This window comes from Ascaphus truei, chromosome 17 (genome assembly GCF_040206685.1).
Source record: "Ascaphus truei isolate aAscTru1 chromosome 17, aAscTru1.hap1, whole genome shotgun sequence".
NCBI classification, from domain to species: domain Eukaryota; kingdom Metazoa; phylum Chordata; class Amphibia; order Anura; family Ascaphidae; genus Ascaphus; species Ascaphus truei.
The window spans coordinates 13,983,782-14,007,039 of NC_134499.1; the positions used below are offsets into that span (position 1 = coordinate 13,983,782).

Sequence of the window (23,258 nt, forward strand, 5' to 3'; positions counted from 1 at the left end):
GTGTGTGGGGGAGGGAGAGTGGGAGAGGGAAGGTGAGTGGGGGAGGGAGAGAGGGAGGGAGAGTGAGAGAGGGAGGGAGAGTGTGGGGGAGGGAGGGAGAGTGTGTGTGTGTGTGTGTGTATGCACGCACGCAAGGGGGAGAGGGAGCGTAAGGGGGAGAGAGTGTGTGTGTGTGTGGGAGAGTGGGTATGCACGCAAGGGGGAGAGGGAGCGTAAGGGGGAGAGAGTGTGTGTGTGTGGGAGAGTGGGTATGCACGCAAGGGGGAGAGGGAGCGTAAAGGGGAGAGAGTGTGGGTATGCACGCAAGGGGGAGAGAGTGTGGGTATGCACGCAAGGGGGAGAGGGAGCGTAAGGGGGAGAGAGTGTGGGTATGCACGCAAGGGGGAGAGGGAGCGTAAGGGGGAGAGAGTGTGGGTATGCACGCAAGGGGGAGAGGGAGCGTAAGGGGGAGAGAGGGTTGGGGTTCCCCAAAATTTCAAAATCGAATTCTGTGTTTTCCTGACCAAAAAAAGGTTGAAAAGCCACTGCACTACGGGACTGTAAATAACAAGCAGTGATACTATGGGGCCCCGTGTGAGACTTTGTAACACGTGTGTCCCAGGACACACGTGAAAACGAGAGGTAACTCAATGTATTACTTCCTGGTAACACATTTTATAAATAGATAAATAGCGGGGCTCAGCGAGGCACTGCCTGCACACGTGACCTTCGACACGCTTGGCTCCGCAGTATTGTAACATGCTGGCAGGAAGAAGCCTTTGGGTACGTGACCAGTTCCTTGTTTACCATGGCCAGCTGGCCGCCCCGAAACCCTGCGATTAGTCAGCGAGGGACCACACCCCCCCTCCACGTACCCACCTCCTACACGCCCTGCTTCATTCATTGCACAGTCAGCAGCCTCGGCAGATCAGCCAAGCCATGGCAGGCTCAGGGCTACCACAACACAGGGACACGCTATGCCTGTTCGACGTGGATGGGACCTTAACCCCTGCACGGCAGGTAAGTCACCGAGCCGGGTTGGCAGGCCCTCGCTGGCAGTTAAGGGGTTAATTTTTACATCCCCCACCTTAGGTTTCCGTTACCAGCTCTACGCATGTCAATTGCGCCTTCGTTTGATAAACCCGCGCCGTTCTGCGAAGCTCAATTCTCCGTGATGAGAATACCGTTGTTTCTGACGCGGTGCCGTACGTACAATGTTTGCAGACACGAGAAGTCCGTGCCCCGGAGAACACACAATGTTGACGTGGGTGCTTGAGAGATAAAGTGATTTAACCAAGGTCACCAGGAGGTCGCTGGGATCCGAACGCAAATTACGCAAGCGACCATTTTGTGGCAGCCGGAATGACGGCGGTCCTGGGGATTGCGCAGTAAATGCAACCGGCAAAATATTGGGGCGAAAAGTTATCGATAAGGTGCAATACCAGTGGTTTCAAGGAAGCCTATTAAGGCATACACAGGCTGCTGCGGCGGTGCAGGCGGTGTGACTTCACCGGGCCCCAAGCTCTTCCCTGGCCCAACTTCCACAATCAGTTTAAATGGGTTTACCGAAGTTGTGCCGGGGGGAGCGCAGGGAAGGAGAGAGTGCGGGGAAGGAGAGAGCGCGGGGAAGGAGAGAGCGCGGGGAAGGAGAGAGCGCGGGGAGGGAGAGAGCACGGTGAGGGAGAGTGCGGTGAGGGAGAGCGCGGGGAAGGAGAGAGTGCGGTGAGGGAGAGTGCGGGGAAGGAGAGAGCGCGGGGAGGGAGAGAGCACGGTGAGGGAGAGCGCGGGGAAGGAGAGAGTGCGGTGAGGGAGAGCGCGGGGAAGGAGAGAGTGCGGGGAGGGAGAGCGCGGGGAAGGAGAGAGTGCAGAGAGTGCGGGGAGGGAGTGCGGTGGCCTCTGTAAGTGCCGGCCTCTCCAGGTACCACGTATGGTCACAACACGTCGCCTTGACGACACATGATGGCATCATGCTATGCAAGGGCGGGCAAGAGGCACCACGCATCACATGACATCATCACGTGACAGGAAGCGCCGCACCGGAGGGAGTAAGGCTGCGTCCATGGTATGGAAGACCGCGCGGACACGTCCGCACGCTGCGCGATCAGACTAGTGATCGGGTCTATATGGCGTGCGTGCGTAAACGGGAGGGGGCGCGCGTTGCGCAAGAAATCAGTTAAAACTGATTTTTTTGGGGCGCGACGGGCCGGTCACGTGAGCGGTTCGCCCAATGAGGGCGGACCAGCTCAGTGACATCACTGGCCCGCCCCTAGACACTCCCACGGACGGCGCGTGTACCATGGCCAGGGAAAGCACCCACTTTCCCTCAGCCTCTGCGCACCTCCGCACGGCGAAGTGTCTATGGACGCAGCCTCAGTGGCCCCACGCACACACAGTGCACCAGCTCCGCCATATTCCCAGCCTGCCCTGCATCTGCCACCCTCTCTAACCCTACTGGGACCAGCTGGGCGGCTTGACCAAACTCCACTAACACCCCCTAACTTCCTCACCCCCCAAACCTTCATAGGATCAGCTGTGCGGCTGGACATACTCTGTCCTGATCTATACTCCGTCCCACAATGAGCAGCCGCTTTATCTTTTTCTTTCAACATTGCCACTTATTCCCTCTAGAGTGTAAGCTCTCCGGATCAGGGCTCTCATTCCCTTCTGTATCTGTGTGCCCTTATTTGGTATATCATTCTGTTTCTGTAATATACATAACTCCATATCCCCTTTGTACTGCACTGTGGACTATGTTGGTGCTTTTCATATGACTTTATATTAATACAGTAGCAGCTCATTAGCGGGGGAGGTTTCTGCTGCTTCAGACGAGGGGATTTCTGAAGATAAAAGAAGTAAATAAAATAATGATTTGATGCCCGGTTATAATCTGCGCCTCGTATAACTCGTCCTTTTAACACTTCCCCCAAATCGCACACGGACAAAATGACTTTATAGATTGATGCTGAGAAAATACGAAATGAAAATGCATCCGTTTGCCACAAATATGCCTTTAATGTGCAGATGTTCAAATGAAAGGTTGCTTAAACAATGTCTGTATGGTAATACGGGGGACGCTGCCCCCTCACATTACTACGCATTATTAATGTGCATTTTTTGGCGTAATAACATGACTTTTTTGCTCATTTCGTGCTATGATGTGCTAGATCAGTGTCTTCCAACCAGCGTTTCCGAGGGACCCTTGGGTTCCCTGAGCATCCTAAAGGGTTCCATGCAATTTTCAATTGAAAATTGTACCAAATACAGAAGAATTTACATTGCATCTGATCACAGACGCGCTATTAGAGAGGGTTGGGGTTCCTTACAATGTATCTGATCACAGATGCGCTATTAGAGAGGGTTGGGGTTCCTTACAATGTATCTGATCACAGACGCGCTTTTAGAGAGGGTTGGGGTTCCTTACAATGTATCTGATCTCAGACGCGCTATTAGAGAGGGTTGGGGTTCCTTACAATGTATCTGATCTCAGACGCGCTATTAGAGAGGTTTGGGGATCCTTACAATGCATCTGATCTCAGACGCGCTATTAGAGAGGGTTGGGGTTCCTTACAATGCATCTGATCTCAGACGCGCTATTAGAGAGGGTTGGGGATCCTTACAATGCATCTGATCTCAGACGCGCTATTAGAGAGGGTTGGGGTTCCTTACAATGCATCTGATCTCATACGCGCTATTAGAGAGGGTTGGGGTTCCACAGAATTTCACTTCGGGTTCCTTATCCAAAAAAAGGTTGGAAACAATGCTCTCTAGATCCTTCCCTAACAGGGAAAAAAGTCCAAATAACCATATTTCTTTCTTCTATAGTGCTGACCCGTACATAGTACTTTGCAGACACAGTGAGTCGCTAACCCAAAGAGCATACACTCTAATTCGTAGGGCCTGAGGTACAGGATGATGAAGTGACTTGCCCGAGGTCATGAGAAGAGGTGACACAGGGAAGCGAACTGGGTTCTCACACTTCAAAGGCCTTACCACTACGCAACTTGTTTGCCAAATAATGTAACCCGGGGGTGGCTCCAGCTCCAGTCCTCAAGGGCCACCAACAGGTCAGGTTTTCAGGATATTCCTGCTTCAGCACAAGGGGTTCAGTGTTCGACTGAACCACTGATTGAGCCACCTGTGCTGATGCAGGGATATCCTGAATACCTGACCTGTTGGTGGCCCTTGGGGACGGGAGTGGGACCCCCCGGGTGTAACCCAAAGCATGTCTAGTGACTGAAAGGGTCAGGTACCCCTTCTACATTTCATTTTACCCACCCATGGATGGGAAACAGGGGGTCCCCAGTGCTGAACTGTACTATTTTACTGAAGTTCGTGCAGGTACCATTCCCTCCAGGGGAAACAAAATGGCGGTTGAAATCTCCTGCTGTCCACGGGCCAATAGAACGCTGCAACGTCATCCGCCGCAGCACTGTGCTGACCCGCGTCACGCAGCGGATTTCAATACAAGGAAGTACCGATGGTACCTTCACCGGTATATATCTCGGGAACCTGCGGGTTGTCCTCGTTGCTGAAGTTACCACGGTTCAGCTCCGGAGACCACCAGCTTCCCTCGTATGTAAAGAAAACAAAAGGAAGAGGGGGGAGGAGGTGCAAGGGTTGCACTACTCCTTTTTAGGGTAGGGGATTAGGGTAAAGGATTAATATTTTTAGGGTAGATGTTAGTATTATGGGGTTAAGATTAGAGGTTTTTAGGGTACGGTTAGGGGCTAACCTTGGCGGCGCGATGTCCCGCTGGCTAAAGAGCGGCAGCGACTTGATCGCGGCAAACTGTGCTACGCCGCTCTGAGATGTATAGGGAGAGGTATTAGCAGCAGAATTAGGGAGTTAGTACTGTTACTTCATAGATTATTGATACTCGCCTTGAGTACTGTGTTCAATATTTGAGGCCACATCTTCAAAAAGACATCAACAAACAGAGCCGGTGCCTGTAACTACACCCCCCGACCTCTCCGGTAACTACACCCCCCGACCTCTCCGGTAACTACACCCCCCGACCTCTCCGGTAACTACACCCCCCGACTTCTCCGGTAACTACACCCCCCGACCTCTCCGGTAACTACATCCCCCGACCTCTCCGGTAACTACACCCCCCGACCTCTCCGGTAACTACACCCCCCGACCTCTCCGGTAACTACACCCCCGACCTCTCCGGTAACTACACCCCCCGACCTCTCCGGTAACTACACCCCCCGACCTCTCCGGTGCCTTTCATCTTTAACCTCTAACATCTCCAGGGTGAAGAGAAGTCCGGTCAGATGTTGCCACATGGTCAGTCCTTCCAGGGTTAGAGGCCAACAGCCAAAGAATTGAAATCTCGGACAAACCTAAAACAGATATTTAGCAGCTTTGCCACTATATTTAATGTTCAATTCATAGTTTAAAATATGTCTATTAAAAACACAACAATGAACTTTGCGGGATATACAAAGGATGTCGTCGGTATTAAGGGCTAATTAGGGACACCTCCTAAATGAGATAAAAATGCCCTCAAAAATCATTGTATCTCAATATATTCTGTGAGGTCATTAGTGCATTTGAATTCTTTATTATGGATCTTATATTTGCCCAGGAAATATTACTGATATTTTAGTCTTGCATAGCACAGGCGGAGTACACAGAATTTCACAGGCCCAGTGAGCCAAAGAGCTAACAACCTAATGTTGGTGCTGAGACATAGGACAATAACGTGACTGGGTCCAAGGGCATAATAAGAGATGACACTGGATTTGAACTGGGACAAGCTGTTCCAAATACTATTGAGCTCCAGCCCCAGGTTAATACAGACCTTTCACATATTGTGTGTGAGTGAGAGAGTGTGAGCGAGAGAGTGAGAGAGTGTGAGAGAGAGAGTGAGAGAGTGTGTTTGTGTATATATACATATATGATGCTTTAAGTTTAGATAGTTTGCAATGTAGGGCTCAGGGCTGAGACAGTAGCATGGTGTTAATCACGTTATCATATTACTGTGAGACGTGGTCTCACATTACGTGTCCCCTGCACCCCAGAGAAACAGCTGCAGCTTTGTGATTCAGGGCACGACCTCTCACCCACTTTCTGTGCCGGTTACGGTGACCTTCCTCCTGTCTGTGCCTGTCCTGATAAGCACCCAACCTTTGGACTCCACCATACTTTGTTATTGTTCTTCTTCTCCGAGCTATTATCTTTCAGAGGTGCAGTCCCACTCACTGAGAGAGGTGTTTGTGTGTGTGTGTGTGTGTGTGTGAGAGAGAGAGAGTGTGCGTGTGTGTGAGAGGATGTGTGTGTGTGTGAGTGTGTGTGTGTGAGAGTGTGTGTGTGTGTGAGAGAGTGTGTGAAAGAGAGTGTGAGAGCGAGAGTGTGTGTGTGTGTGTGTGTGTGTGTGTGTGTGTGTGTGTGTGTGTGTACAGTGGTGTGAAAAGAAAGTACAGCCTCTTTGAATTCTATGGTTTTACATATCAGGACATAATAACAATCATCTGTTCCTTATCAGGTCTTAAAGTTAGGTAAATACAACCTCAGATGAACAACAACACATGACATATTACACCGTGTCATGATATATTTAACAAAAATAAAGCCAAAATGGAAAAGCCATGTGTGAAAAACTAAGTATACCTTATGATTCAATAGCTTGTAGAACCACCTTTAGCAGCAATAACTTGAAGTTATCATTTTCTGTATGACTTTATCAGTCTCTCACATCGTTGTGGAGGAATTTTGGGCCCACTCATCTTTACAACGTTGCTTCAGTTCATTGAGGTTTGTGGGCGTTTGTTTATGCACAGCTCTCTTAAGGTCCAGCCACAGCATTTCAATCGGGTTGAGGTCTGGACTTTGACTGGGCCATTGCAACACCTTGATTCTTTTCTTTTTCAGCCATTCTGTTGTAGATTTGCTGGTGTTCTTGGGATCATTGTCCTGTTGCATGACCCAATTTCGGCCAAGCTTTAGCTGTCGGACAGATGGCCTCACATTTGACTCTAGAATACTTTGGTATACAGAGGAGTTCATGGTCGACTCAATGACTGCAAGGTTCCCAAGTCCTGTGGCTGCAAAACAAGCCCAAATCATCACCCCTCCACCACTGTGCTTGACAGTTGGTATGAGGTGTTTGTGCTGATATGCTGTGTTTGGTTTTCGCCAAACGTGGCGCTGTGCATTATGGCCAAACATCTCCACTTTGGTCTCGTCTGTCCAAAGGACATTGTTCCAGAAGTCTTGTGGTTTGTTCAGATGCAACTTTGCAAACCTAAGCCGTGCTGCCATGTTCTTTTTAGAGAGAAGAGGCTTTCTCCTGGCAACCCTTCCAAACAAACCATACTTGTTCAGTCTTTTTCTAATTGTACTGTCATGAACTTTAACATTTAACATGCTAACTGAGGCCTGTAGAGTCTGAGATGTAACTCTTGTTTTTTTTTTGCAATTTCTCTGAGCATTGCATGGTCTGACCTTGGGGTGAATTTGCTGGGACGTCCACTCCTGGGAAGATTGGCAATTGTCTTGAATGTTTTCCACTTTTGAATAATCTTTCTCACTGTAGAATGATGGACTTTAAATTGTTTGGAAATGGCCTTATAACCCTTCCCAGATTGATGGGCAGCAACAATTGCTTCTCTAAGATCATTGTTGATGTCTTTCCTCCTTGGCATTGTGTTAACACACACCTGAATGCTCCAGACCAGCAAACTGCTAAAACTTCGGCTTTTATAGAGGTGGTCACACTTGCTGATGATCAATTAATCAAGGGCATTTGATTAGCAGCACCTGTCTGCTACTTAGCATCTTACTTCCTATGGAAGCAGTAAGGGTGTACTTAGTTTTTCACACATGGCTTCTCCATTTTGGCTTTTTTTTGTTAAATAAATCATGACACGGTGTAATATGTCATGTGTTGTTGTTCATCTGAGGTTGTATTTACCTAATTTTTAGACCTGCTAAGGAACAGATGATTGTTATTATGTCCTGATATGTAAAACCATGGAATTCAAAGAGGGTGTACTTTCTTTTTCACACAACTGTATATATATATATGATGCTTTAGATAGTTTGCAATGTAGGGCTCAGGGCTGAGACAGTAGCATTGTGTTAATCACATGTTATCATGTTACTGTGAGACATGAGACCACGTTACGTGTCCCCTGCACCCCAGAGAAACAGCTGCAGCTTTGTGGTTCAGGGCACCGACCTCTCACCCACATTCTGTGCCGGTTACGGTGACCTTCCTCCTGTCTGTGCCTGTCCTGATAAGCACCCAACCTTTGGACTCCACCATACTTTGTTATTGTTCTTCTTCTCCGAGCTATTATCTTTCAGAGGTGCAGTCCCACTCACTGAGAGGTGTGTGTGTGTGTGTGTGTGTGTGTGTGTGTGTGTGTGTGTGTGTGTGTGTGTGTGTGTGTGTGTGTGTGTGTGTGTGTGTGTGTGTGAGAGAGTGTGCGTGTGTGTGTGAGAGAGAGAGAGAGAGTGCGTGTGTGTGAGTGTGTGTGTGAGAGTGTGTGTGTGTGTGTGTAAGGAAGCACAACCTCAGCGCTATACCCCAAGTGACGTGATACAAAAAGTGCATCAACTTAAGATACCGTATTAGTGATAATATATCAATACAAACACAAACAGAAATGTAGATATCGGTGTATGCAGTAACCGCCTCCCGCCTCCTGCAGCCAGAAGGTCGCCAGGATTGTCTATATCAGGGGAGCGCAAACGTTTCCTGCTGCGCCCCCCTGCCTGCATGCTTCAGAGCTCGCGCCCCCTCCTACCTGGCAGCTGCGTCAAATGACCCTCAGTGGTCACGTGAACCGTGCCGTCATTTGACGCCTGTGACATGAACCCGCGGCGTCATGGACTGTATACCTGAGGTTTATCTCCTAAGTTTTGGTGTCGCTAATAGTTTTAGTCTGATTTCTATTATCTCCGTATTTAATCAGTGGGGAATATACCCTAGGAAACTATTGAATAATTGCGCTGTATTTTACAGTATAATACTATACACCGTTTCTTTTTTCGTGTTTTTTACATATTTGACGGAGCACGGATTTTATGAATAACAGCGCTGAGGAGCACAATTGTCTATGTGTGTGTGTGTATATACTTATGTGCACATATACAGTATTTATATAGTGTATGTGCATATTTATGTTTTTGTATACATGTGTGTATTGTATGTCTTTATTTATATAGCACCAAAAGTGTACTCAGCGCTTCACAAAGAATACAGTACAGGGAATTATAATAATACAATACGCGCAGCAAAATCAGACAATAGGAAAATAAATCCCTGTCCCGAAGAGCTTACACTCTAAGTGGTATGTTGGGAGACTTACAGAGACAGCAGGCGAGTTGGGTTACTCGCTCTGCACTTGCAGGCGGTGCTGATTAGCCGTGTAACACGGCAGGCAGAAGCTTATAGGGGTCCGTGTTAAACTGGATAAGAAGTAAAGCGTGACACTGTGCTCACGTTTGCATGTCGTTACCCAGAATCCCTGGCAGCAGTGGAAGCGCTGTATGCTAACAGATAATGGGGAAAGGCAGGGTTACAGACGTATCTGCTCACACGTGGGACTTTTATTTACTGTATACCTATGTGCATATGTGTGTGTGAATATAGATAGATATACATACATCTATAATGTTGTAATATAATAATATTCTGGGACTCTGAATTACCCTTCATTGTAACATTGGGGTGTCAGGATTAATCTGTAACCCCATAATGGAATTGTCACGTTTTCCCGTTACATTTGAGCCCTAATAAACAGTTTATATTTTGTACTGCCGGATATTTGCCAATGTCCTGCTTGGCCGCCGGCAGCGCGGGATGCTAACATGATGCTTACATTAGATAAGGGCGCACAGAGATGTAGAATTCGACGCACCCTGTTATAATCTGTGCATCATGTGACTGCCCCTGAACTCCTTCCATTGACACACTGCCCAAATCACAAGGCGATATACAGTACACCGGGCCCAGCTGGAGCGAAGACATTTGATACATCGAACCTAATAGACATCCCCTCCAATTCCCAGAATCCTCTGGGGCAGACGCAAAACATTCTGGAGTGCAATCTCCACACAGTGGCAGCTTGATACATTGTGACAATAGAGTAACTTAAAGCAGAAGAACATTTTTAAAGCTGCAGTTCAGTCAATATCCTGCATGTGTGTTTTTTTTGTAATAAATCAGTTCTGTAGTAAGAAAAAATACTTTTAGCATTTTCTGTTTTTAAAAAAACAACTTTGAAAGACCAATTTTCTTGTATTCTATTTTAACAGCCATTTGCTAAGGCACTGCCCCTTCATGTCCTGTCACAAGCCCTGGCACACCCCTTTGTCAGCCCTGCCCTCCCTCTAGCACATGTCAGTGCAGGAGTGCTCATGAATATTCATGAGCTTCCACTGACGGACTGAAGCAGAAGAAAAACAGGTCCCTTCACTAATTATGTCACCAAATTTCGCCGAGCAATACATGGAGAACGAATTGACCTGCAGCTATACAGTTCTTTAGGTAATTGGAGATTGCCCACATGAAACTATTGAAGTAAAAAAATTAATTTAAAAAAAAAGACTGAACTGCAGCTTTAATAGGTGGGAAGCAGGGGGTCTCTGGAGCTGAACCCCGTTAATTTCAGCCCTGGGGACTCCCTCCTTCCCGAGATACTGACCCCCCCAGTAGGGGGCACCGGTAATAGCTCTGCATGTTTAAAGGTCCTAGTCACGCGGGCAAATGGGAAGCCGCAAGGGATGACGTCACGGTTTCCCATTGGCCTGCGTGACACGGGACATTTAAGCCGCCATTTCGATAGCCCCACACAGCCCAGCCAAAGCCAATACCGGCTCCTTTGATGAAATCTAACGTTCACAGCTCTTGTGACGGGTCCTTTCCTGGGGTACCAAGGAGAATGCGGTATTGTAGTTATTTCGGTGTATATACATCGAACACCCTTTCTTTCATGTAATATAGTAAAAGGAAGTTTATTATCCCACTGCCCACTGTCCCAGTACAGCTGGATTACTGAGCAGCAGTGGCCCTGTGTTAGAGCCCTTACCCCTTCCTGCAGCTACATTATCCAATCGCTGGACAGTCCTTGTTACATTCATATAGCTAAAGTTACATTTGAAATCAGGTCCGAGTGCCACGTACGGGGAGTCTTTCTCCTCTGGTCTCCTTCCTTGTTCTCTATTCCTCAGTACGCACCTCGCCTCTCTCCTCTCTCCCCTCTCCCCTCTCCTCTCTCCCCTCTCACCCTCTCCCCTCTCACCCTCTCCCCTCTCCTCTCTCCTCTCTCCCCTCTCCTCTCTCCTCTCTCACCCTCTCCCCTCTCCCCTCTCCCCTCTCCCCTCTCCCCTCTCCCCTCTCCTCTCTCCCCTCTCCCCTCGCCTCTCTCTCCTCGCCTCTCTCTCCTCGCCTCTCTCCCCTCGCCTCTCTCCTCTCTCCCCTCTCCTCTCTCCTCTCTCCCCTCTCCTCTCTCCCCTCTCCCCTCGCCTCTCTCTCCTCGCCTCTCTCCCCTCGCCTCTCTCCTCCCTCCCCTCTCCCCTCTCCCCTCGCCTCTCTCTCCTCGCCTCTCTCCCCTCGCCTCTCTCCTCTCTCCCCTCTCCCCTCTCCCCTCGCCTCTCTCTCCTCGCCTCTCTCCCCTCGCCTCTCTCCTCTCTCCCCCTCTCCCCTCGCCTTTCTCTCCTCGCCTCTCTCCCCTCGCCTCTCTCCCCTCGCCTCTCCCCCCTCTCGCCTCTCCCTTCTCCTCTCTCCCCTCGCCTCTCTCCTCTTTCCCTTCTCGTCTCTCCCCTCGCCTCTCCCCTCTCCTCTCTCCCCTCTCCCTTCTCCTCTCTCCCCTCTCCCTTCTCCTCTCTCCACTCGCCTCGCCTCTCTGCTCTCTCCCCTCTCCTCTCTCCCCTCTCCCCTCTCCTCTCTCCCCTCTCCTCTCTCCCCTCTCCCCTCTCCCGAGGCTGTACAGCAGAGTCCTTCCTGCCTTCCCTCCCCAATATTCTGTACAATCACATGAGGTTCACGGCCTGCAAAGAGCAAACAAGGACAAGGGACTTTAGTGGGGGCAAATACTTCAGCGCTCAAGAAAACAGCTCCATAAAACAGCTCTGCAAAGTGCAGTCCAGGCAATACCCTACGTGTATAAAGCAGTTCTGCATTAGATAATACTTACTGCATTTTTAAAAAAACATTTTATTCAACTCTTAATGCCATTTTAATTAGTTATACTGAGCATCCTTTGATTTCTATAGCAGGTTTTAGCCACCTCCCCAGCAGTGCAAGATCTTTGCAACACTTTCCAGTTTGTTATCATTTGTTGCCCATGTTCCCAGCAGTTTGAGCTGCAAACTGTAACAATAGACAATGTTACCTTAGAAATATAAAGATAAATTGTAGCTGTTACACTGACGGAAGGATTGATTGAAAGTGAAAGGCGGCCATTTAGTGAACCCGGGGTAGCGGGATCTTTGCTGATCGATCACGGGAGAACTAATCGATCGGCATCTTAGGTCATTTTCAATAAAGGTTATTAAAGGCGGCATATATTATATAAACAAAAACTAGTGCCGCTTGGGCTGCCTCTTTAACACCTTCCAATGTCGCCGTACTTTTTGATGGCTACAGCAGCAGTTCCCCTCCTTTTTTCTCTTTTATATCACCACATCCCCCCTTTTTTTGGTTTACATGGGTGAGAAGCAGGGGGTCTCTAGAGCTGAAATGCCCTATTTACACCTCCGGGGACCCCCTCGTCCCCAAGATACCGTGGAAGGTAGTGCAGGTAGGAATGCGTTGTGGCATTCCTATTGGCCTGCGGGACGCAGGGGATTAAAATAACCAGGAAGTGCCTGTGCTACGTATCTCGGAAACAAGGGGGGGACCCGGAGCAGAAATTATGTGGGTCTCCTCCGGCTGTGACCCCCTAGTGACCTTCTATGGGGGATCCAGAGGGGTTTATAACTGGTTATGAGACTATGACTCTCACCCTATATAAAATCTCTTCTTGTTACTGGCCTTCTCTCTCCTGTCTCACTTTCACTCCATTCTCTCTCTCTCTCCCTTCTCCCTACAGAAGATAGATCCAGTGGTGGACCAGTTCCTGCAGCAGCTCCGTCAGAGAGCGAAGATCGGAGTGGTCGGGGGGTCCGATTACTCGAAGATTGCCGAGCAGCTGGGAGACAGAGATGAGGGTAATTTTACTTGACCTCATCTCAACATCATTATGAGAATGTCCTTCTCAGTTCTACCATACATACATCACTTCCCCCCATAGAGTTCAATGGGATTCCCCATTGCACGTTTCTACCCCGTACACTTTAAAGTCAGAGTTGGATTGTTAGCTCTGCAGCCAGGTATTCATGTTGAAATGGAAATATAGGCTAAGTTGCCCCTATGAAACTCATAGATCCCTAGATCCAATTCTATTGTACAATACAACGCCAGTCTGTCGCGCTCTCCGGCCTCCCACAACCTTTTTGTCACCTTATCATGTTATACAGATACACTTCGATGGAAAGTTCTTGGCGATTCATTTCAGGAACGATCCACGAGATTGGAATTTCCTTACTTTTAACCCCCATATTTTGCCAAAGCCGTTTCATTCTCAAATCTCCCTTCGCCCCGTCTGTGTTTATTCAACTGTCGGCAACCGGAGGTCTTATACATTGCTTCAAAACGTAACATTTAAAACATGCACTTACGGCCAGTTCCACAGTGCTCCGTTAAAGCAACAATCCCAGCGGCCATTTTGTTTCCCCGTTCTTGTTTATTTTTTAACATTTGGTTGAAGAAGGGGGTCTCCGGAGTTGAACCCCATTCATTTCAGGCCCGGGGACCTTCTGCTTCCTGGAGATACTTACCTCCGTAAGGGGGTGCCGGTATCTTGGCAACGTTTAATGCTCCCACATCACGTGGGCCAATAGGAAGCCGGACCTGATGTCGCGGCTTTGAAACGCCACCATTACGTGATCCCTGCTAGCGGAGTGGCTACTGGCGTCCCCTACGGAGGTCTGTATCTCCTGAAGCAGGGGGTCCCCTGAGCTGAAATTAATGGGGTTCAGGTCCAGAGACCCCCCTGATTCAATTCCATGTGGAAAATAATAGTGACTTCACCGAGGAGCCTGGTGGATCTGGGTCTTAATCATTATTCAACTCTACAAACTACAGTCCGTTCGTATGACTTGTGTAACATCCCTGGCTCCTGCACGGAAATGATAACAGGACTGGATCACAGTGATGACCCGGAGTTAGAGGGCAGGTATATGTCCGTATTGAGGTCCCTCTCGTTTCTACTCCCAGTGGTCCACAAGTTTGATTACGTGTTTGCTGAGAACGGAACAGTCCAGTACAAGGATGGCGTGCTCCTCTCCAGGCAGGTAAGACAATTAATAGTAATGTACAAGGTTCTCCCGGTTCGATTCCCCGAATGTTTCTGCGAATTTATTAAGACATTGGCGCGAAAGGGCGTTTTTTCTCCCCCGAATAATTTTCTATTCTAATTTCCGCTGTCACGGAAACTTTCCCGTTCTCTCTCTCAGACTTTATTTGCTGCATTATCGAATGAAGCTGGCAAAAGTCGGCATCAAATCTGCAAGCATGTGGTGCAAAATTTACGAATACAGCTGAGATATTGTGGTCGGTCGCAATTTTGCGATTGGGGGGGGGGAGGGGGGCAAATTGCGTCCGTCCCATATTCGCCATTTTTTTTTAAGAACGGGAGTTTTCCGGGAATAACTAGATTTGGAGCAATCAGGGTTCATTTAAAGATGCAGTGCCGTGAAAAAGTGATTGCTGGCAGCGGAGCAGGTTAAGGCTAGGGTTCTCAACACCTGTTCTCAAGAACCCTCCAACAGGTCAGGTTTTAAGGATATCCCGGCTTCAGCACAGGTGGCTCTCGCTGGTAGTGGGCTTTGAAGCAGGCACATAGTAAGATGATGGTGGGTGGGGAGTTTCGTTGATGATGTCTCCTTCAGCACATAGTAAGATGATGGTGGGTGGGGAGTTTCGTTGATGATGTCTCCTTCGACACATAGGGGTTGAAAATCTAGTAATGTGGCCTGAACACTCTGACCTTTGACTCTTATCTTTCAAGGCCATCCAGAACCACCTGGGGGAAGAGCTGCTCCAAGATCTTATCAACTTCTGTCTCACCTACATAGCGCTGCTCAAACTGCCCAAGAAACGGTAAGTATATATATATAAATATATATATATATTTATATACAGTGTTCGACAAATCACCCAAAAATCTACTCGCCACCTAGTCCCGCCCCCAACTCTGCCCCTAGTCCCACCCCCAACTCCGCCCCTAGTCCCACCCCCAACTCCGCCCCTAGTCCCACCCCCAACCCCGCTTTAAAATAAAATATATAAATAAAATACATTTAATAAATTCCTAGTCAGAACAACATTCGTTTTTGACATAAATGTATTTATTGTATTACATTATACTACAATTAGTCGTGTGTGTGTCAATGTCGGATCTAGAAATAAAAGCCAGATGTGAATGACTAGTTTCCTGAACCCCTTAACCAGTGTCTGGACGTCGGCGCTTCACAGAGAGAGACAGAGAGGAGAGAGACAGACAGACACACACACACACAGAGAGCGGCAGACCACACACACACACACACACACACAGAGAAAGAGAGACACACAGAGAAAGAGAGACACACAGAGAAAGAGAGACACAGAGAAAGAGAGACACACAGAGAAAGAGAGAGAATGAGAGACACACACTGAGAGAATGAGAGACAAAGAGTGAGTGCGACAGAAAGAGCGAAGAAGAGAGTGCGACAGAGAGAGCGAAGAAGAGAGTGCGACAGAGAGGGTGACAGAGAGAGGGAGAGGGTGACAGAGAGAGGGAGAGGGCGACACAGGGAGAGGGCGACACAGGGAGAGGGTGACACAGGGAGACGGAGAGGGTGGGTCACACAGGGAGAGGGTCACACGGAGAGGGAGGGTGACACAGGGAGTGGGACAGGGTGACACAGGGAGAGGGAGAGGGTGACACAGGGAGAGGGAGAGGGTGACACAGGGAGAGGGTGACACAGGGAGAGGGAGAGGTGACACAGGGAGAGGGAGGGTGACACAGGGAGAGGGAGGGTGACACGGAGAGGGTGACACGGAGAGGGTGACACGGAGAGGGTGACACGGAGAGGGTGACACAGAGAGGGTGACACGGAGAGGGTGACACAGGGAGAGGGTGACACAGGGAGAGGGCGACACAGGGAGAGGGTGACACAGGGAAACGGAGAGGGTGGGTCACACAGGGAGAGGGTGACACGGAGAGGGAGGGTGACACAGGGAGCGGGACAGGGTGACAGGGAGAGGGAGAGGGTGACACAGGGAGAGGGTGAGAGGGTGCCACAGGGAGAGGGTGAGAGGGTGACACAGGGAGAGAGGGAGAGGGTGACACAGGAGAGGGTGACACAGGGAGAGGAGGGTGACACGGAAGAGGGTGACACAGGGAGAGGGTGACATAGGGAGAGGGTGGGTGAAACAGGAAGAGGGTGGGTGACACAGGGAGAGGGAGGGTGACACAGGGAGAGGGAGGGTGACAGGGAGAGGGAGGGTGACAGGGAGAGGGAGGTGACAGGGAGAGGGGGAGGGTGACAGGGAGAGGGGGAGGGTGACACAGGGAGAGGGAGAGGGTGACACAGGAGAGGGTGACGGAGAGGGAGGGTGACAGGGAGAGGGGAGGGTGACACAGGAGAGGGAGAGAGGGTGACACAGGGAGAGGGAGAGGGTGACACAAGGAGAGGGAGAGAGAGGGAGAGGGTGACACAGGGAGAGGGAGAGGGTGACACAGGGATAGGGAGGGTGACACAGGGAGAGGGAGGGTGACACAGGGAGAGGGAGGGTGACACAGGGAGAGGGAGGGTGACAAGGGAGAGGGAGGGTGACAGGGAGAGGGAGGGTGACAGGGAGAGGGGGAGGGTGACAGGGAGAGGGGGAGGGTGACACAGGGAGAGGGAGAGGGTGACACAGGGAGAGGGTGACGGAGAGGGAGGGTGACAGGGAGAGGGGGAGGGTGACACAGGGAGAGGGAGAGAGGGTGACACAGGGAGAGGGAGAGGGTGACACAAGGAGAGGGAGAGAGAGGGAGAGGGTGACACAGAGGAGAGGGAGAGGGTGACACAGGGATAGGGGGAGGGTGACACAGGGAGAGGGAGAGGGTGACACAGGGAGAGTGAGAGGGTGACACAGGAGGCCGGGAGAGATTGGTGTGAGGGGGGGTGCTGGTTGATGGCCCGATGGAGGGGGTGGTGGATGGCCCGATGGGAGGGGTGGTGGATGGCCCGATGGGAGGGGGTGGTGGATGGCCCGATGGGAGGGGTGGTGGATGGCCCGATGGGAGGGGGGGGCGGATGGCCCGAAGGGAGGGGGGGGGGTGACAGATGGCCCTGCAGGGGCCTGAGGCAGACAGGCGTGGAAGGGGCTGGCTGCCGGAAGGGGGAGGAGTGGAAGAGCTGAGGAGGGAAAGTTGCTGAGAGGCGGGGGAGGAGCGAAGGCAGTGATCAGAGAGCCGAAGGCGGAGTAATCTCCCCCAACAACATGAACCCGCCTCCGGCTTTTTTTTTTTTTCTCCAGCGCGAGCGCGGGAAAAACAGCAGCGCGAGCGCGGGAATTTAAAAAATACACGTGTGCTGCTTGGGCCAATATTTACTTGCCCGGGGGTTAAATCCACTCGCCCCGGGCGTGTAAATGTATACAATTGTCGAACACTGTTTATATATATATATATATATCAGCTTTGCAGATAAGTAGAAAACATATACCAGCCCATCCTTATCCGTGCTTACCTTTATCACTTCGCTGATCTGTCAGATGGCAGAGGTACGTGTGGTTAGTTAACCCTTTACATGTTCCGTTAGTTCATTATTACTATTACCCATATGTACAGTCATTTTTTTAAAGGAGTGAGGATTATATTAATTAAATTAATGTAATCTTCCTCTCACATCCCCCCCCACTCACACACTCCCCCCCATCATGCACTCTCCCCTTCCCCTCCCCCTCACACACTCTCCCCTCCCCATCCCGCACTCTCGCCATCCCCTCATGCACTCACCCTCACGCACTGCCCCTCACGCACTCCCCTCCTCCCCCTCACTCACTCCCTCCCTCCCCCTCACGCACTCCCCCCCCAACCCCTCATGCACTCCCACCCTCTCCTTCATGCACTCCCCCTCTCTCCTTCACTCACTCCCCCTCTCCTTCCTGCACTCCCCACTCCCCCTCATGCACTCCTCCAACTCACACTCACACTTCCATCCTCTCATATTACTCCCCTCTCTCACACACAGTCCCCCCTCTCACATTTAGGGTTTCCAGGTGTAGAGTATTGAACCAGACGGTCCTGTATTGGGACACTGTCCAGTAAACAATGAGAGGTAAAACTAGACATGTATGTGTATACCGGTATTACCTCTCTGGACATGTATGTGTATACCGGTATTACCTCTCTGGACGTGTATGTGTATACCGGTATTACCTCTCTGGGTGTGTATGTGTATACCGGTATTACCTCTCTGGACATGTATGTGTCTGGTATTACCTTTCTGGACATGTATGTGTCTGGTATTACCTTCCTGGACATGTATGTGTCTGGTATTACCTTTCTGCATATGTATGTGTCTGGTATTACCTTTCTGGACAGGTATTACCTTTCTGGACATGTATGTGTCTGGTATTTCCTCTCTGGACATGTATGTGTCTGGTATTACCTCTCTGGACGTATATGTGTATACCGGTATTACCTCTCTGGGCGTGTATATGTGTATACAGGTATTACCTCTCTGGGAATGTCTCTGAAACAGTTACTACCCTTCCAGTTATATTACAATCCCGCCTCCCCGGCTCTTCTTATACAGAGGGACGTTTATAGAATTTCGCAGCGGAACGCTGAACATTTCGCCCGTCGGACGGAGCTGTAACCACGAGGAGAGGATTGAATTCTCTGAGCTAGATAAGGTATTTTAGCAACTGCCAACGTACACAGCAAAAATAAGTGAGATATTAGGGGGGGTTTATACCAGGGATTCGGGAACCCCTAGGGCTTCGTGTGGCATCTGCAAGGGATTCACCCCCAAAGAATCTGTACTGGCGTTTCCCAGGCAGTATAGTGGGGTCCTGAGCCCGTGTGGGGGCTACAGCCGGAGTTTCCAAAGTCGCTACCCACAATGCTTTACATCCACAGCAGCAAGGCATTGTGGGGCGTGACTTTGGAAGCTCCCGCAGTGAGTGACGGCTATACCCCCCATGCTGCCTGCACACACTGAGGGGCAGTTTGGAGGATTATTAAGCGTGTGTTCCCCCCACAAGCTCAGGACACTATGGGATCGGTGACACAGTTTCGGTAGCGATAATCTGAGTCGGCAATAACCTTTATTAATTAAGGGGTTGTAGAACACGTGTGTTCTTGCTGGGGGTGCGCTGTGTAGCAAAGGTTGGGAACCGATGATTTAGACCAAAACATGACATTTTAGTGGATTTCATTTGACATGTAAGAGCAAAGACTCAATGTATCAGCTTCTTTGTGTGACCCTCCCTGCCCGGGGCCTAGATAGGTTACATCAGTGTCAGTGTTAGTGATAGTTAACCCCTTAAGGCTCTGGTAATCCCAAAGGGGGGTTACACTTGTAACTTTTTGTATGAAGTTCGCAAATGCCTGAGTCACAGAGAGATAAAGTAATCTGCCCACGGTCACAGGAAGAACTGGCACCTTAAGTGCAGTAACCTTACCAGGGAGCTTCTCCTTCTGACACCTGTCTGTCTCTCTGCAGAAGGAGAGAATACGGGAGAAGTTTGTGGCAGCATTGCAGAGAGAGTTTGCGGGGAAAGGATTGCGGTTTACCAGAGGTGAGAGCTGCGCAGGGGGCTTTTACCTTTTAGGGTCTGCAGAATTGTTCCTGATTGTGGCTCTGCAGAATCCCTGCATACCTACTCCATGTAGAAGAGGCCTGTATGTCGGGAAGCAGGGTGTCCTCGGAACTAAAATTAATGTGGTTACGCTCTGGAGACCCGCTGCTTCAATACTGTGTACTAAAACTAATACTAAAAGCAAAGCTTCATTAGCTTAGTGGCTAACCGCTAAGGTAATGAAGGGGTTATGCCCCCCCCCGCCCACTGGATTGCCTAACCACTCACCCCCCCCCTGTGTTTCAATTTGGATAGTGGTAAGAGACCTACCTAGGTCTGATGAATCATATATATCATCGGTGTCTCTCACACTGTCCCCTCCACCCTATGCCCTCCCCCTCCCCTCTGCTCTCTCCTTCTCTCTCACCCCGTCCACTCTCCCCTTCCCCCTCCACTCTCTCCCTCTCTCCTTCTCTCTCACCCCATCCACTCTCCCCTTCCCCCTCCACTCTCTCCCTCTCTCTCTCATCCCTCTCTCCCTCTCTGTCATGCCTCTCACCTGTCCCCTCCCTCTTTCACAGGTGGAATGATCAGTTTTGACGTCTTCCCAGAGGGCTGGGACAAGCGCTATTGTCTGGATATTTTGGCCAATGAGCAGTTCAACAGCATTCACTTCTTCGGGAACGAGACCTCACCGGTGAGATCCGACTGTCATCATGAAGACGATGGTCCATATTTACCAAACAGTCTTCTACCTTAACACTCCTTGTTCCGTCGCTGGAAGTCCTCTTGCCACCAGTCGGCTTGAATGGGATGTGTAAGGTGTCTTCCAGCGTTTGAAGGGGTTTTATTGCAGAACACTTCTTAGCAAATATGTCATTGTATTTATCGTATTCAGTGCAACCTCAGTCTATTTCCAGTCGCTTGTCAACTGTCCCAAGTCATCAACGACCTGGGATAGAACATAATGGCCACCAGCCACTTCACTACTCCAGAGTCACTCAGTCCTCAAGAGCCACCAACACATCAGGTTTTAAAGATATCCCAGCTTCAGCACAAGTGGCTCAATCAGTAGCTTAGTCAATGACTGAGCCACCTGTGCTGAAACAGGGATATCCTTAAAACCTGACCTGTGGGTGACTCGAGTTGGCCACTCTTGTACTATACAAATAGGATGTATGTTACAATATGGCGTTCGTTTTTTCACCTCTAGCTTTTTCACTGCTCACTGAATGTAATATTTGATTTTTTTATTCTTAAAAATTGAGCCCCATCCCTGGACTTCAACGAGAACCTCAGGATAAGACTGTTTCTCTGATTGCATGGAAAACAGCTCTGTGCTGCTGGGGGTGAGGGGGAGTGAGAATGAACAGCAGAGGTTCCCATGTGGACACTCTACTTCAGGCTTTAAAGGGCAGCACGCTGAGCTCACTTTCATTTTTCGGGGGAAATGCACCATTAACATGCCGGCTATATCTTTCCTCTGCAGGGTGGGAATGATTATGAGATATACGCTGACCCCCGTACGGTGGGTCACACAGTGACGTCCCCTGAGGACACGGTGCGGCGATGCCACGAGCTCTTCTTCTCCGAGAGAGACAACGAATTGTGACTTTGGTGACAAGAACTCTCTGCAAGAGATGGACCAAAGGACGACCTGTCAGAAAGGCCTGACATCTTGTTCAAGGTCACAGGGCTGGCTTCCGTGTGCCCCAAGACATAGGAGATGTGGTAGCCAGGATAGGGGGAGCTGGTCACTCCTTGCAACATGTGAAGCCTCATCCTCATGAACAAGGCCAGATACAGAGTCTACCATTTTCCTGCACGTTGAAGTGAGGCCACCGGCTGGAGACCCTACTGTCCATGCAGCTGGAGACACTGAGCCCAAGTGAAGCCGCTACACTGCAAAGTCTACGGAGAGACAGTGCCACTGGTTTCCAAACACTGGTTTCCAAACACTGATCACCAACACCACACTCGGGGGTTGTTCTGCACAGGATGCTGGGAAGTGTCGTTTGGTGCCTTTATGTAATACCATGCTGGGAAAAACAGTCAGGCCACAAGTGCCAGAATTCCTAGAGTTCCAAGGTCCTCTTTGGCCTTGCGTCTATGAGGAGGTCTGTGTGAGGGCAGGATGGGGTTATCAAGCTCCTCGCCATCATGGATATAGAGTTAACAGGTTCCCAGTTATGAGATTGGCTCCTGATCATTATGCTGTGAAACCGTGATGGGGATTGTAGTCTCGTTCACTTGAATGGAGCTGACTTCTACTTCAGCACAGGGAAGGTGACTTCACTGTATATTAAATAGGGGCTATAGTAAGATGCAGTGCTGCTGACGAGGGGTGGGGGTTGGGGGGCAGTGCACGGACATGTGTCCCAGATCTGGCGGTGGAGGGGGGCCTAATTAATTAGCGGTGTATGTTGTGAAGGAAACAACGTGGCTGCCTTTGTCGACCAATAGTAAGCCACAGCCAATCACGTTCCGGCTTCCTATTGGCTCGCTGATCCTGCAAGATTTGACTGCCATATTGTTTCCCCAGGAAATAACCCCCGGCTCTGGAAAAAAGCGCCATTCAGCTCTGAAAAATGTCAAATAAATCAATTTTAAAATATATAAAATTCCCAAGCAGGATGGCTGCTTTAACTACAAGGTTAGATGTGTTATATTGACGATATTGTAGTGTTATGGGAAGGTGACACGGGCAAATTACATTTGTTTTATCAATACCTCAATGAAATCTTCGGGGTCTGACTCAGTTTACAAGTTCATCAGTTTCAGGCCCGTTTTTTTAATTTATTTAAATATATGCTGGTGTATATGGACGATAGGGCAAGACATACAGTAGTACCCTATATAGTATACAGTACTACCCGATATCGTAAGCCACAGACATGTAACACATTTTAATGAACATACCTAAAAGGACAGTATTGAAAAATTAGAAGGATTTGTGAGAAAGCCGATCAGTTACCCAGACTGACGGAAGAGTTTACAAAACAATTCTCGGCAACGTTTATAGATTTAAAATAAAGTAAAAGCAACACAAATTCCTCTCACTCATTTTATTAGCACCTGTTCCAATAATTTATATTTGATTAAAAATATGGTTAAGAGGATGTGCCTGGCGTGGCTGTGCTGCGCGTGGCTGTGCCTGGCTGTGCTGCGCGTGGCTGTGCTGCGCCTGGCTGTGCTGCGCCTGGCTGTGCTGCGCGTGGCTGTGCTGGTGCGCTCGGGATGTTACGATGCCCTGAATTACAGCGTGTAGCCCGCGGTCTGTCACTGCGTCACCATGAGCGCGAGGCACAGCTCCGGCGCACGGTCTGTCACTAGTGTCCGGTATCAGCCATTACAGAGAAATAAGGCGGATAACCCTCCAATAGACCCAGAGGTGATCGTGGATTTGGAAAACCACGCACAAGAAATAGCGCGTAAAGTAGAT

At 49.7% G+C, this 23,258-nt stretch overlaps 1 protein-coding gene across 1 annotated transcript; it reads left to right on the forward strand.

Annotated features, from left to right (window-relative positions):
* The first annotated feature begins 841 nt into the window (after positions 1-841).
* PMM1 (phosphomannomutase 1) lies at positions 842-22,866 on the forward strand. The gene is made up of 8 exons (XM_075574027.1): positions 842-999; positions 13,026-13,143; positions 14,252-14,328; positions 15,045-15,136; positions 18,829-18,928; positions 19,741-19,816; positions 20,398-20,513; positions 21,306-22,866. Exons 1-8 carry the CDS (start codon positions 919-921, stop codon positions 21,426-21,428), a joined length of 783 nt encoding a protein of 260 aa, XP_075430142.1. The 5' UTR covers positions 842-918; the 3' UTR covers positions 21,429-22,866.
* The last annotated feature ends 392 nt before the right edge of the window (positions 22,867-23,258 follow it).

What these genes read in the sequence shown, in the direction of transcription:
- PMM1 (XM_075574027.1), top strand. Translation starts at nt 919, where the DNA reads ATGGCAGGCTCAGGGCTACCACAACACAGGGACACGCTATGCCTGTTC. An exon ending in GCTGGGAGACAGAGATGAGG is followed by an intron (nt 13,144 to 14,251) that starts GTAATTTTACTT and finishes TTCTACTCCCAG; the next exon opens with TGGTCCACAAGTTTGATTAC. An exon ending in AATTCTCTGAGCTAGATAAG is followed by an intron (nt 18,929 to 19,740) that starts GTATTTTAGCAA and finishes GTCTCTCTGCAG; the next exon opens with AAGGAGAGAATACGGGAGAA.